This window comes from Ipomoea triloba, chromosome 11 (assembly GCF_003576645.1).
Source record: "Ipomoea triloba cultivar NCNSP0323 chromosome 11, ASM357664v1".
Classification (NCBI taxonomy): Eukaryota; Viridiplantae; Streptophyta; class Magnoliopsida; order Solanales; family Convolvulaceae; genus Ipomoea; species Ipomoea triloba.
The window spans coordinates 23,152,092-23,166,832 of record NC_044926.1 but is presented as its reverse complement, the minus strand read 5'-3'; the positions used below and the strand labels follow the sequence as shown (position 1 = coordinate 23,166,832).

The 14,741-nt window shown below is 35.4% G+C and overlaps 1 protein-coding gene across 1 annotated transcript; it reads right to left on the bottom strand.

Annotated features, from left to right (window-relative positions):
• Positions 1 to 381: 381 nt before the first annotated feature.
• LOC115997029 (quinolinate synthase, chloroplastic) lies at positions 382 to 6,782 on the bottom strand. Its single transcript, XM_031236477.1, has 7 exons — positions 5,920 to 6,782; positions 4,206 to 4,490; positions 3,102 to 3,320; positions 2,809 to 2,988; positions 1,626 to 2,141; positions 1,215 to 1,376; positions 382 to 807 (listed from the first exon to the last, which is right to left on the bottom strand). Exons 1-7 carry the CDS (start codon positions 6,679 to 6,681, stop codon positions 742 to 744), a joined length of 2,190 nt encoding a protein of 729 aa, XP_031092337.1. The 5' UTR covers positions 6,682 to 6,782; the 3' UTR covers positions 382 to 741.
• Positions 6,783 to 14,741: the final 7,959 nt, after the last annotated feature.

Below are 14,741 nucleotides of genomic sequence, written 5' to 3'. Positions count from 1 at the left end.
TAAAAAGAACACAAGAGAACACTAAATATTCAGGTGTGTCCTTATGGCATATCTATGCATTACATTCTTTTTTTTCAAATATTCCGAAAATATATTTGACTTTTTTTAGTGACAAAGAAATCCCGCAACCACTTCCACATCTTTCACCTTTATCATGATAGAAACTTCTTTCTTTGCAAAATTAAACAACCCAAACATTGTTGCATAACACTAGTTTCTCTAGCCAAGACCTTGTGGTCTTAGATCTAGTGACACCAAATTGCACTCCCATATGAAAGACGATAAGTTCGAGTCTCAATGGAGACGATATTAACTATTTGTGCTCCAATAGATTGAGAAAGTAATTATGAGTAGTAGTACTCAAAAAAACACTAGTTTCTCTAACCATGCAAATAAATGCCTATTAATCTTTTTCTGTATATTTCAAGGACCAAAGTGAAATTATTACAGAACATAAGCGGATACAAATAGGATATAATTGTTTCCACTCATCTACATTATCAATATTCAACTCTACATCCTTTATGCCACTGCTAAACAACCAAACTTCAAAATGGAGTGAAGATATATATAACTCTTCCTCTTTTATGTCACTACTAAACAATCAAACTTCAAAATGGAGAGAATAAATAATGGTGTTTATATTGGTTAGCTTGCTGTTATATCTTCTTTTTTTTTCTTTTCTTTTTTCCTTGTGTAGCCTTACCGTGATACCGTCTGCAGGGAGTTTCCCGAGACTTGCTAAATCTTCACTTCAGCGCGTTGCAGTATTTGACTGATTAGCGTCTCTGGTAATTGTTTCTTTGCCTTGACAAACACGAGTTCGTAAAATTAGTGTCAAAAACTCTGCAAGCTCCCATGGTTTCAGAGGTTATTCAAAAGGCATTGGCATATTAATGGTGTTCTTAAGTATACTAATCACACACTTGGATTGGGAACTCCTGTGACAAAAGGCGGAATCGCCCACCCCATGCGCCCCCACATCCCGGCCTGACAGTTTGTGGAGGGGTAAATCATGGTGACTCAACTGATCAACAGAGACTGGACTTTTGATCACTGCGCATAAGGAGACCCCCTCATTTTGAGAGGTTGCTCCCACACTGCTGCTGGTGAGACTCGATCCTTGGTGTATTGGATTGGGAACTCTAGTTAAGGCAATGACGGTGCTAAAAGCTCCACATTTGTAAATATAATGATAACAATGTTGAAGTTACCTGAAAATGTCTCATGTGCAGAATTGGCTCACAACCAACATCTGCGATCAATCTCCCGTTTGGTGTTAGCACACTGAATCGCCTAGCCTCGTATGCTGAAAGATTATCTTTGCCACTAGGCAGGCCGTGGGAAACTTTAAGGAGCGAGCTCAGAGAATTCATCTGTCATGAGAAAACGAGGAATAGAGAAAATAGTAAGATAATGAGCTAGCATAAGCAGAAATGACAAAACTAGATAAATTATCAAATAAAAAAAACTAAAGGCAAAATGCCCTTAGCAGGTGTACTTCTAAGTGAGGTAATGATCAGATAGGTTATGGGAGTTTTCAAAAAAAAAAAAAAGATAGGTTATGGGAAAACTAACAAATTTGCCCAGTCAAGGAACACCAATTTGAAAGGAAATATGCTAACCTTCATATAAGGACAAGATGCACAGCCACCGTGAAGAGAACACCCCTCTCCACTGGCAACTCCAGGTATAATAGGGACCTTTAAGAAATCACCCATGTCACCTAAAGGGAGGTCCTGAGATGAAACTTTTGGTGTTTTTGTCACCGACTCAGATGATACAGGGAAGACAATCTCGACACTAACTTTTGCTGCTCTGTCGGTAGAGTTCACGGAGCCTAATAATTTGCGAACTGCTGCAACTATTGAAGTAATCATTCCAGATTCTGTTCCTAAAACAAACTGAAGATGCTCATCGATGTTTCTATCCATTGCCTCTTGTACCCTTTGTGATATAAAATCTAATATGTTCTGGGTAGACCCAACTACTCCCATCCCTCTCCGTTTAGCTTCCATTGCTAGTGAAAACATTTCACCAGGAACTTCAAAGTGGGCAGTGAGGAATGCATCACAATACATTTCGTTTATCTTCTCCACAACTTCATGACCAAAGAGGTGATGCACAATACATGTTCCATCCTGGTACAGCCAAAAATGGAAGAATTGAAGGATATTGATTGACCAAATACGGCTAGTACGTAAGATGAAGAATCATCCATATTATTAATTCCTTGATTTTAGTCCTTTTGTTGCTTTTACCTGTTAATTGGATTATAATACAACTATGGCCCTGTTTGGTAAAATAGTTAGCTTATCAGTCAATTTTGGCTTATTTGACCACTATTAGTTGTTTGACTTAGTTAAAAAATCAATATAAGTGTTTGGTTAATCAACTTTTTGTAACTCCAAAATGCTAAAATTCAAAAAGTTACTCAAAGCAACTTTTTCAATTAGCTTTTTGAGGAAAGAAATTATATCAAACAGCCATCAGCTAACAGCTAATTTACCAAACACTTTTCTACAATCAGCAAATGTTATCAAGTAATCATACACTCTAACCCAATCAGCTAAAAGTCATTTTACCAAACAAAGCATAGATGGTTTTAACTCTTGACTTATAAAGAAAAAACCATTTTTTTTTTGGTGACTACAATCTAACCTATCCGTAGTATCTGCTCAACATGATTATGCCAACATTCTTGATTGGGATGGGACTCGAACCTGTGACTTTCCATTTGGAATGGTAACAGTGATGCCATTATATTACAAGGTACTTGGCAATAGTGTAAAAACCATCTATTATTACCTGAAAATAGTGTAAACGGGGTAGCAAAGATTTAAGAGAATTTCTGTTATGTTGTGGATGTATCTCAGCAATTTCTTGATCAGTCATCATGGTCATCTGCTGAAACAACTCCACAATGTTTGCGCCCATGTAAGAGTCAGGACCGTACCACACATTTAAGTTGGGTACTTCAGCAAATGCCTGCACAGGTATTATTATGTGAAGTTTGAATTAAGTCAAATATTAAGAAGAGATTTTTTTTTAAAAGGTATTTTCCAAAATAACAAAGAGAAATAAAATAAAAGAAAAACAACCTGCAGAATAGTTTGCACAACATTAGAAGAAGTGCAGGTTATAGTTGGCACAATCTCATGAGAATATGCTTTTGTCTCCAAAGCGGTGTTAATGTAAACAACATGTAAAGAAGGAGAAGAAAGAGAAGCCATTGCAAGGTAATCCATATATGCAGGACTGGCTGCAGCATCTGCCAAAGAACAACCAATGCGTTCATCAGACATCCTATAGACACCAACCTGCAAAGCGAAGCTGTCAATATATGCCAAAAGTGTGAAACCATATCTCATTGCCCTATGTAATAAACTTAGGAAAACATAGTGTGTTTATTCTACAACTTCAAAAGCTCCAAAACAAACATCATGATCCACCTTTCATCTGTAGTAATTGCAGTAAAGAAATATTTCACAAAATTGGAAACAAGTAGCAATTTGAATCTACTTTCCTGTCGAAGAAAAAAAAATACTCCACTCAACATCTCAATAACAACACAAAGCAAGCCCCTTGATATAACATTGGATGAACTACTTAGCTAAATGAATCTTATTTCTCTATTAGCTCCATCAGTAGTAAATACTGCATTATACCATACCTGGAGGCCTAGACATATCTTTTTTTATTAACACACCAAGTTTAACTCTTAATCTTCCTCTTTACCCTTAAATGGATATTCCATTAATAATATTTTATTGGAGCACCAACTGGCATTTCTCTGGTATGTTTTGCACCACATACATCTTTGTTCTCAATTCCATTAGTTCACATCTTATGTTACATATTATAGCCACTCTATGAAATAAGAAATAACAGGAAACATATCATTTCATTTTTCCCTTGTTTTTTTCTTTTTTCCTTAGTCAGCTTTTGGGGAAGGAATATCTGCATAATTAGTTGATCATGCATAAGTGTCATTGTAATATTGACCATAGGGAGGAAAATCCCACTTCATATGAAATATGAAATAATTGCAAGGGGAGAATTCATCCCTTCAGATTCAAAAGCACTAGAAAGCATACCACAAAAATTGCTAAGAATTCAAGCTTAAGTTACTAGGAAGTTAATTTCGTAATTGCTAAAGATATCAACAAGAATGAAGAAAGGTAGGATATAGAGATGAAAAGTACCTCAGGGAATCCAGCCTGATCAAGGATTGCACGGACATTTTCTGACATAAAATCTACTCCAAGAACAGTGATATACTGACATCCAGCTTTTGCCATCTTAACAGCTGAATCTGCCATAACCAAGGAATCGGATATATGTATATGAGGCCACAGCTTCTGTGCTGCTGTTAAAACACCTTGGACCTCAGGATCCATGTAAAAATGTGCAACAATGCCAATTTTCTTTTCCTGTAGCAAATTGGCAATCTCTTGGACTTTTGAATCATCAGGAAACAGAAATCTGGCCTGCAATAACACTAAAATGAAACTTAGGCCTTTAAAGTCTGGAATTTCTAAGAGCATCAATATTAGTTTGGTTTTTGGCACAATTTTTTAGAAGCCACATAGGAGAGATAAGAGGGAAAGAGGGAAAAAAAAAAGTAAAAAAAAAAAACTAAAAAACGGATTCTGACATTTCAAAAAAAAAAAAAAAAAGTTGATGTTTACGCGACCGGCTGGGTGTAGCTGTGCGCGAAACACACACAGCTTCTCATGCTTCCTTGGCAGTATGTCAGCGAAACACTGTTCCAAAAACCATAATTTGCATATGAAACTTAATTTTCTCTCACTTGCCTTCTCTCTTCTCCATGTGGCCATCCTACCCTCAAAAACCATGAAAAAACCATTGATGTGCATGCTCTAAGATGGGAGTTACAGTAATTGCATCCTTGCTAAATATTCCCTCATTATATATTCTACCCAATTCACATAAAGTCTTGCTAAAAATAGATAGAGTTGAAACACATATTTTACTCCGTAATTATAATGAGATTTTCTCCAAAGCAAGCCAATTCTTTATTTTTCTTTCTTGCTATATATCAAAAGCATGAGGACATTTTATTCTACAAGCACACATCAAAATTCAAGGAACCACATAATTTGCCTCATTGAATCAAGCATACTGCATACTTTTTTCTTTTTCTTTTTTTGGGTGGGGGTGGGGGTGTTCTTTGTCATTTGCAGTTTAAAAAGTACCCATAAACAATACTGAAAACAGTCTGACAAATCTCAATACTTTGAGCAAAACGTTTCTCCGTGCTAACCTTTCCTTCCCCTTTTTAGAAACATAAAAGAAAAACTTTTGTTATAAGTTTGAACCCCAAACTTAAGGCTCTGCTCCTACCGGGAGACGGGTGGAAAAAGTAAATCCAACATGTACCTCAACTGGTTTATAGGCCCCCAAATGCTTGTACATGCCCACAACAAGGCCAAATCCGGTCCCCAAATGCTGGCAAAATCCATACCTCCCGTTTATGGTCCTTGGTAGGATTTGAACCAAGCACTTTTCGGGGCAAAGATTATGATCTTATTTTTGGGTTGGCTGATCAGTTGAACTTTTGTTAATAATGTGTGTGCAAGTGATCCAAACAACTTCATAATCAACATTAATCATGGATCAATTTTGCATTTAAAAAAAAAAAAAAAAAAGTACTTGTAATCTAAAATTATCAAAAAGTAATATGTGGCATGAATTTCAGAGGCAGGCTAAAATACTAAGGGTAACACTTTTGTGAAACAGTATGTTTCAATATGTGAGGTGGGTCTGATCTTTGGTTAATGGGTCGAATATTTGACCTCATTACTTAAAAGATCCAACTCTTCTAACGGTCTCAAGTAAGTTTTTGCCAAATACTAAATAACAAAACCAAGAAATGAAGAGAAAAGGAAAGATCACCTGAGCTTCAGCATAGCTCCCTTTGGCACTTATAACTTCAGCAGTGATTACCAGAGAAGGGAATGGCTCACTTCTCATCCTGCCCTCCATTTCAGCCACCAAAGCCTTAGTCCTCTTCTGCATACTCATCAACACATTATGCCAAGTATTCACTCGAGAAGAAGACACCCCTTTTCCATTTAAGCCCATCACATTCAGAGCACCCAAATCCTCTGTTTTCATGGCCAGAACCTCCTCGGGAGCTGCCCCATCGAGGATCCAAACCAAACACGCACAAAACCCTTTGGTAATCTCCGAATCGCTATCCGCAAAAAACCTAACTTTATTCTCCCCATCTAACCTCACATGCAGCCACACCTGGGCGGTACACCCGGGCACCCGATTCTCCATGGTTTTCAGAGAGCCCTCCATGGGAGGCAGCAAAGAGGAGTAGTGCAAGAGGCGCTTTACGCGGTCGATCGGCTCCGAGAGAGACTGGAATTCCGACGCAAGGAGCCGGAGCTTCGCCGGAGCGAGGTGGGTCGGGCAGGTCTCCGTCTCGGATGTCAAGGCAGCGCAACAAACCCCCGGATTTCGGGGGCTCCGGAGAACGAATTTGGGCGATGATGGCGAGTATTTGAGATCCATTTTTGACGGATTTCTGGTTTGGGTCCATTTCACGGAGAAAGGCGAGGAGGTGGGAGTGAAAGTGGGAATGGATTTAGAAAGGAAAGATGAGGAAGAGCAAGAAGCTTTTTTCATGGCTAGCGCTGCGGCGTCCATAGAGAAGAAATCAAGGAAGAAAGGGGCGGTGGTTATGGAGGAGAGAGGCGGCTGGGCTGAGGTGCAGAGAGGAGTGGAGGAAATTCGTAGGAAGGAAGGAGGGCCTTAAGAAGCGCGAAAAGGCATACCAAAAAAGAATGGTAGTGAATATACTTCCAATTATTTATTCTGCACTTTATCCCCTGCCTGGCCCGCAAATTTTACAAAAATAAACAAACAAACAAACAAATTAAGAGAAAATAGCCTAATAGGCCTTAAAAGTTAAATTAAAAGTCAATTAGACATTTAAATTTTTGAAAAGTACAATTAAATTTTTTAATATGTTAAATTGAAGCAATGAAACTCAAAAATTGATAAATAACATGCTATTACAGATCATTTCAGTTCAGACACAAAAATTCGACGAACGGCGACGACTCGATCGTCGCAAGTCGCCACCTCTAATGAAAGGTGACCAAAAGATCGTCTTCTCCGGCGAGAGCGACCAGTAGATTGGAGAAGACCGAGTCGTCGTCGATTGTCATATTTTCGTGCTTGAACTGAAATGACATATAATAGTATGTCATTTAATAGTTTTTGGACTTCATTGCTTCAATTTAACATGTTAACGAGTTTAATTGCATTTTTTAAAAGTTTAATTGCTTAATTGGCTTTTGGTATAAAGTTTAGATGCCTTTTTTTTTCAAATTAAACAATGTTCAAATAGCCAAGCACCTTATACTCAGTTGGCACCTCTATCGATCTCCTTATGAAAGGTCACAGAATTGGACTCCGGTAAGAATATATTGAAAAGATATTACTTTGTAAAGAACATAGTTGGTCTAGAGTTTAGACTATAAACATAATTGAAATCTAACAAGCAGATTCGTGCTCTTTCTTTCTTCTTCACTACAAGAATAAACACTATCAGATTCAAAAAGCAAGAAAATCTAAAAGTGAAGCAATTTGTATTTAACTCATATAACCAGCTAATTTGGTATTTCTAAAAATCACCGCACTTTTTTTTAAAAAAAAAAATTATTCATGGACGAAAAATCGGCATACATGAAGAAAAAAAAAAAGTAAAACGATAAAAAGGGGAACTATGTGAGATGTAAAATATCTAAAAACACAATAAGTCCCAATCAAGGTTATATATTTGATTTATGTCTCTCTTTTTGTATGCTAATAAATGTATACATTTTACTTTAAATGTTGTACACTTTAATGTTATTAGACAAAATTGTCTCTACTACATTTTTGTTATACAAAACTACCCTTACACCATTATAACACCGTTACTTTTTAACTCCATCCTTATTACCATACACCTATATCTATTATATCTTTTTCCTATTCTTTAATTATTATTTTATTAAAATTATTATATAATTAATTTAAGAGTCATTTCATTTTTGGTCCTATTGTTATTGGGCATTGTCAATTTTAGTCCACTTAATTAATCTTTGCCACATTGCGGCCTCTTATTTAATTATTGCAATTTTTTATCCACCGTTAAAATTTCTGTCAAATGGCTGTCCAAAACATGTGTATTTTGGTCTTTTCATGCTGTATAGTCAAATGGCCCTGTTTAGAAAATGATTACTCATCCATAAAACAAAATACTAGTTATGGCATCACCATCATATCAATAGTTATTGGTGGTAATAATGTCAGCTTAGTGACACATGGCATGAGAGAGGGATGAAAGATGAGAGGGGAGAGAGAGGGGGAGAAGCTTATGCAAAACAAGAGTTAATGCATATCAATGGGTCCCACTACTCTTCAAAAAAAAATCAATGGGTCCCACTAAAGCAAAGGAAGAGGCGCTCACCCTTGCGGCAGTCGTGCGTGAACGCTACTTACTGCGTCCAACCGGGCGCGTCAGTTTTATAATTTTTTTTAAAAAATTTAATTTGTTTTATTTTTTTTTCCTCCCACCCCATTTTCTCTTTCCTAATTACACTTACAAAAACTCAAAACCCCACTGATAAGGATGCTCTTAACGCAAATTTCTCATCCATAACACCAGTTAACGCAGAATTAAAGTAGCAAAAGCTGAGAGATAATGGCAGAGGTAAAAGTAAAGGTCTTAGGTCACTGGGCAAGCGCTTTTAGCGTAAACGTTGAGATTGCTCTCAAACTCAAAGGAGTTGAATATGAATTCATACAAGAAGATATGCCCAACAAGAGCCTCTTGCTCCTCGGTATATATGTGGGAACTGGGAAGTTTTTTTGAATGACAAGAGCCTCTTGCTCCTCGGTATATATGTTTTTTTTTTTTACTCTAGGCGAATCTTTTTTTTTTTTGAATGCTACTGACTCTATTACAATGTAGTATCTGTTCATAACTACTTTCTCAACCTCCACTAAGGCTCGAACCCACTCCCATCATCCATGTAAGAGTGTAAATTGGGACATCGAGTGCCACTAGACCACAAGGTCTTTGGCGAAGAATCTAATAACACTAGAAAAAATTATTCATGGTTACCTTAACAGATCTGTAGCTATTTGAAGATAAATTTTTCCAGATTTGTTGCTCATATTTCTTGCGATGATTTATGGTACTCCACTAGTCCACTTTATGGACTATAGAACAAGTTCCATTGTTGCTTTTTAACAAAATCGTTCGCAGCCAAGGACCTTGTGGTCCAGTGGCATCAAACCCTTCCCTTTATACGGGAGGTGGTGGGTTCGAGCCTCAGTGGAGAAGTCTGTGGAGGCAATGCTGACTCTTGTGCTTGATCAGATACTGCATTAAATAGTACTCAGACAGATCAGAGTGTCTGTTAATACAGAGTTAATACAGTTACTAATAAATACAGTTAATACTGCAAGATATATGCTGACTCGGCTAATAAATACAGTTAATACTGCAAGATATATGCTGACTCGGCTCTTGTGCTTGAACAGTTAAGCAAGATATATGCTGACTCGGCTCTTGTGCTTGAACAGTTAAATAGTACTCAGACAGATCAGAGTGTCTGTTAATACAGAGTTAATACAGTTACTAATAAATACAGTTAATACTGCAAGATATATGCTGACTCGGCTCTTGTGCTTGAACAGTTAATACTGCAAGATATAAATACAGTTAATACTGCAAGATAAATACAGTTAATACTGCAAGATATATGCTGACTCGGCTCTGACTCGGCTCTTGTGCTTGAACAGTTAATACTGCAAGATATAAATACAGTTAATACTGCAAGATATATGCTGACTCGGCTCTGACTCGGCTCTTGTGCTTGAACAGTTAATACTGCAAGATATAAATACAGTTAATACTGCAAGATATATGCTGACTCGGCTCTGACTCGGCTCTTGTGCTTGAACAGTTAATACTGCAAGATATAAATACAGTTAATACTGCAAGATATATGCTGACTCGGCTCTTGTGCTTGAACAGATACTGCATTAAATAGTATGCTGACAATGTTGACTCTTGTCAGTTAATACTGCAAGATATATGCTGACTCGGCTCTTGTGCTTGAACAGTTAATACTGCAAGATATAAATACAGTTAATACTGCAAGATATATGCTGACTCGGCTCTTGTGCTTGAACAGTTAATACTGCAAGATATAAATACAGTTAATACTGCAAGATATATGCTGCAACAATGTTGACTCTTGTGCTTGAACAGATACTGCATACTCTTGTGCTTGAACAGATACTGCATACTCTTGTGCTTGAACAGATACTGCATTAAATAGTATGCTGACAATGCTGACTCTGCTGAAATAGTACTCAGACAGATGCTACTCAATACTACAAGATATATGCTGACTCAGAGTTAATAGTATTCAAATCGCAGGATATCGAAAACGATTCAAAATTAAAAAAAAAAAACTTACACAATAAGTAAACTAAACTACATATTAACGATCAAGGAATTGAAGCAATATTGATGGAAAGTTTCTAGATTGGTAGAGAGAGAAGACCGGCTTGAGAGAGGAAGCTGCAGAACGCAAATTTTACTGTGGACTGTGATCCACAATGTTATGCATCAAAACGACGTCGTTTTGATTAATGAAAAGAAACGGCATCCGTTCCGCACGGTTTAACTCTGTGTGTATAACATTTCTTTTCATTCGATATTATACACTCACACTCAAATATGTGAAACTGTTATTCAGTTTCCTTTCGACACAACTACAGTTTTATTTCAACACAACTACGATATCATTTCGATATAACTACAGTTTCATTGGACAATATACCTCAAATATGTGAAACTGTTATTCAGTTTTATTTTATATACACTGCAGTTTTTTTCAACACAACTACAGTTTCATTTTGATATAATATAATTACAATTTTATATTTGATAATATAAAAGCAAATGTGAGGTAGTAAAATATGTGACAACAACCGTTTCTTTACTTAATATAACAACTGACCGCAGAAGAAGCGGACAAGAAAATCTTAAAAATCATGAGTTAACTAAAAAATTTCTCTAATTTTTTGAAAAATAAAAGAACAAAAAATATGTTTACTAGGACAATTTTCTCACTATTAAAAACTTATGATGTATGAGCATCGAATCTCAAAAAGAGGATTTAAAAAGAAGATTATTCTTTGTGGTCCCAAATTCACTCTCATCTGCAATTGCTCATTATTATCTTCATACTATTTTGACTTTTGTATTATCGTTCCTTACTGCTCAAAAAAGGCAAGTAATGATGTTGTAATTTCTTGACTAGAATCCAGTTCCATTGAGCATCGCAACAAGACAAATTAAAATGAGTTTTTCGTAAGTCGTCCTACTATTAAAAAAAAAAAAAAGCAAAGCTCAAAGTGGCTGTGAGTTGGGGCGTGCAATGAATGTGCCCGTTCGGCGCAATAATTACAGTTTTATAACTTATAGCGTATATTATTTTAATACATTATTTTAATACATAATGTACATCTTGTTTCAGAAGTTTTATTATTTTAGTTCATAATGTACATTATTCTAACACATATTCTACGTTATTTTATAAATATATTTTAAAGGATGAGCCAAGCATCTTATGCTCAGATTGTATATAATGACTCTCTCATATGCGAGGTCATGAGATCTCGCCTCAGTTGAGCTGATATTGACTCTTTGTGCTTCAATAGGTTGAGAAAATATGTATGGACATATGTTACAGTTGTATTAAAATATATATATATTTTAAAGGATGGGAGATGAAGTCCAATTTGGGCGACCAAGAATTAACCAATAATGTTTGGGTCAAATTTGAGAATGCTTTAATTATTCGTAGGCCACTTATTTTTACCAGTCTTTCACGGATTCACTGCCTCAAAACTTTCTCCGTGTGGCACGCAATACTTTCCACATGAGTCTAAAAAAGTTTTAAAAGCTTAGGTTCGAGTCATGTCCTTACAAGTTACAATCTAGGTTTTAAAGTTAGCAAAAAAAAAAAAGGTTTTAAAGTTAGCAATGGTGAATTTATAAAAACTGTGATATTCAAATGGTTAAAGCTAAGTAATAGAAGTGAAATTAGAATGGTTATATTATTTTTATTATACTATTTTATTGAATTCTTATCTATTAAAAGTTCTATAATTGGAGGTAATGGGATGGGCGTCGTGAGTTTTGAATACAAGAATCCTAACTTGTTACTATTCAATTTTAAATTTTTAATTAATTAAGTCGTCTGGATTATAGCCTGTATTAGACACAATACGAAATAGATTAAAGCAAAATAATATAGAGCATAATAATAAAAAGAACCAAACGATACAACGAGATGATAACGCAGTTCGGGGAACTTCTCCTACGTCTGCGGGGCCACACAAAGGTGAAACACAACACCGATTTTCCATACAATACTATGGTCTAATCGTCGAAACCAAACTCGTTCTACATCTTCTCCTTGAGTTGACTAAAATCGCTGCAATCCAAATTCTAGCCGATTTACTCTTCACCCATCAAAAGACGTCACAATGTATCAATAGAGTTTAACAGCCCTTCGTTGAAATTCTTGAAGTAAGGTGAGACACTCAATTCAAATTGGCTTCCTGTAGACTTTGTATTTTAACAAAATTCTGTTAGAAGATCCGCCCAAACTGAGTTACGCACTGTCCCAGGCACAACAACTTCTGAGGCAACTATGGAAGGTAGACTAGAAACACAAAATTGCAACTAACCAAACTAATATTGTTTGTCAAATAATTTAGCCAATAATAAGGTGGTAAAACGTGTATCATTTGTACACTTACAATATACACCTAGTCAGACTAGGGAAGGGAAGATATGCAAAGTCGGTGGGTAAACCGAGTATAGAAGGTAAGGTATCAGTCGGACGAGTATTGTCTAGTCGATCAAGAGGGCGTGGGGCAAGTAGGCTGGCAGAGACATGGGTGCTGGGAATCATGCAGGTAGGACGATAGAACCGGTTAGTCGCAGGGCGAATGCTTAACGGAGGCCGCTAACCGGGTAGCTGGATGATACGTGTAGACAACCAGCTGTAGGGGTGAGCAAAAAAATAGGACCGACCAAAAAACATACGATCGAAAATCGAACCGACCGAATATTTTAATTTTATGTTCGGTTTCGGTTATTAAGGTAAAAAAAATTGATTATTTCAGTTTTTCAGTCGGTTATCGGTTTTTCAAGAGAAAACCAACCGAAAAAATCAAAGATTAATCTAAAGGACTAAAAGTGGATTGTCACATATAAATCTAGGACAAAAAATGAAATTAACTATATTATTATTTAAAAGAATAATAACTTAATAAGCAATATGTACTCATAGTGGGTACTTACATCCGGGATAGTGATGGATATTGAAAAAGTCTACCTACTATAGAACAAGGTCAAGGTGAAGGTAGATGGAGAAAGTATAAAAGTGAGTGAAGAGGTTGATGTAATCACCCTCCTCTTATTGCCATTCCTAAAAGTAATTGTCACTAATAGTTTTCCTAATTAATATACTGCACACTTAGAGATTTTTTTTTGTCACACAAAGTGTGCTCATCACACTCTTGACTAAACCGCATTGTGCGCCGTAAAAGTTTCAATAAAGAAAGATACGGAGTACAAGTTATTTAGTGTGATATCATATCACAAATTCATCAAGCTAAATTGCATCTCTAAACACAAATTTAAATACAAATAACATTATTTGTTTCAAAATCAATACATATCTAAATCTACTTACTAATAAAATAAAAGCATCTAAGAAAAAATGATTTGTAATTAATTGCTATTAGGTCCAATTGATTGAAATTGATTTATAATTTCTTTCCATGAGATCCGATATCCTTAATTATATTATTTGCTTCTTTTTTTTTTAAAAAAAAAAAAAAAAACCTTTTAAGTTATAACTATAGGCCAAGAAGCAGTTAAGCCCCTAAATTAAAGCATTTAAGCCTCTAAATTATAATTTTAAAAAATAACACTAAAAAGACACCTCAACTCCTCATTTTGATGCAATTTAATCGATAATTTCTTGAATTGATGTAACTATATCAATCGATAGGTAAACTCAAGATGATAATAGGTAAAATGCTCTTATGTGAATTTAAAGAAAAAAAATACAAATTGTCAAATTCTTTGTCAATAAGAAAAGCCAAAAATTTTGGATGGAGAAGCCATGCATGCTTCTCCATTAAAAAAAAACATATTTTATTTTAATTTAAATTTAAAATCTTTTTTCTTTTTTAAAAAATCATTTATAATTTTTTTGAATTAAAAAAAAATTATTTTTACCGATTACTTGAATTCAATTGCATCAAAATGAAAAGTTGAGATGTCTAATTGAAACTTTTTATAATTTAAGGACTTAGTTGCTTGTTGACCTATAATTAAATAGCCAGTTAACCATTTTTTTTCTAAAATATTGTGAAATAATATATATATATATATATATATATATATATATATATATATATATATATATATATATATATATATATATAGCTCACTTGTACTAGTTACCTCATTGAGTTTCACTGTGTAATTTAGGCACAAAACATCTTCATATCTAATCCGTCAACATCTCTCAGGTTTAATTAACCCACCAACCGTCAAGGCTCTAGCGACTCAGTCCACATTGACCATTGTTTAGTCAAGAAATTCAAGTATA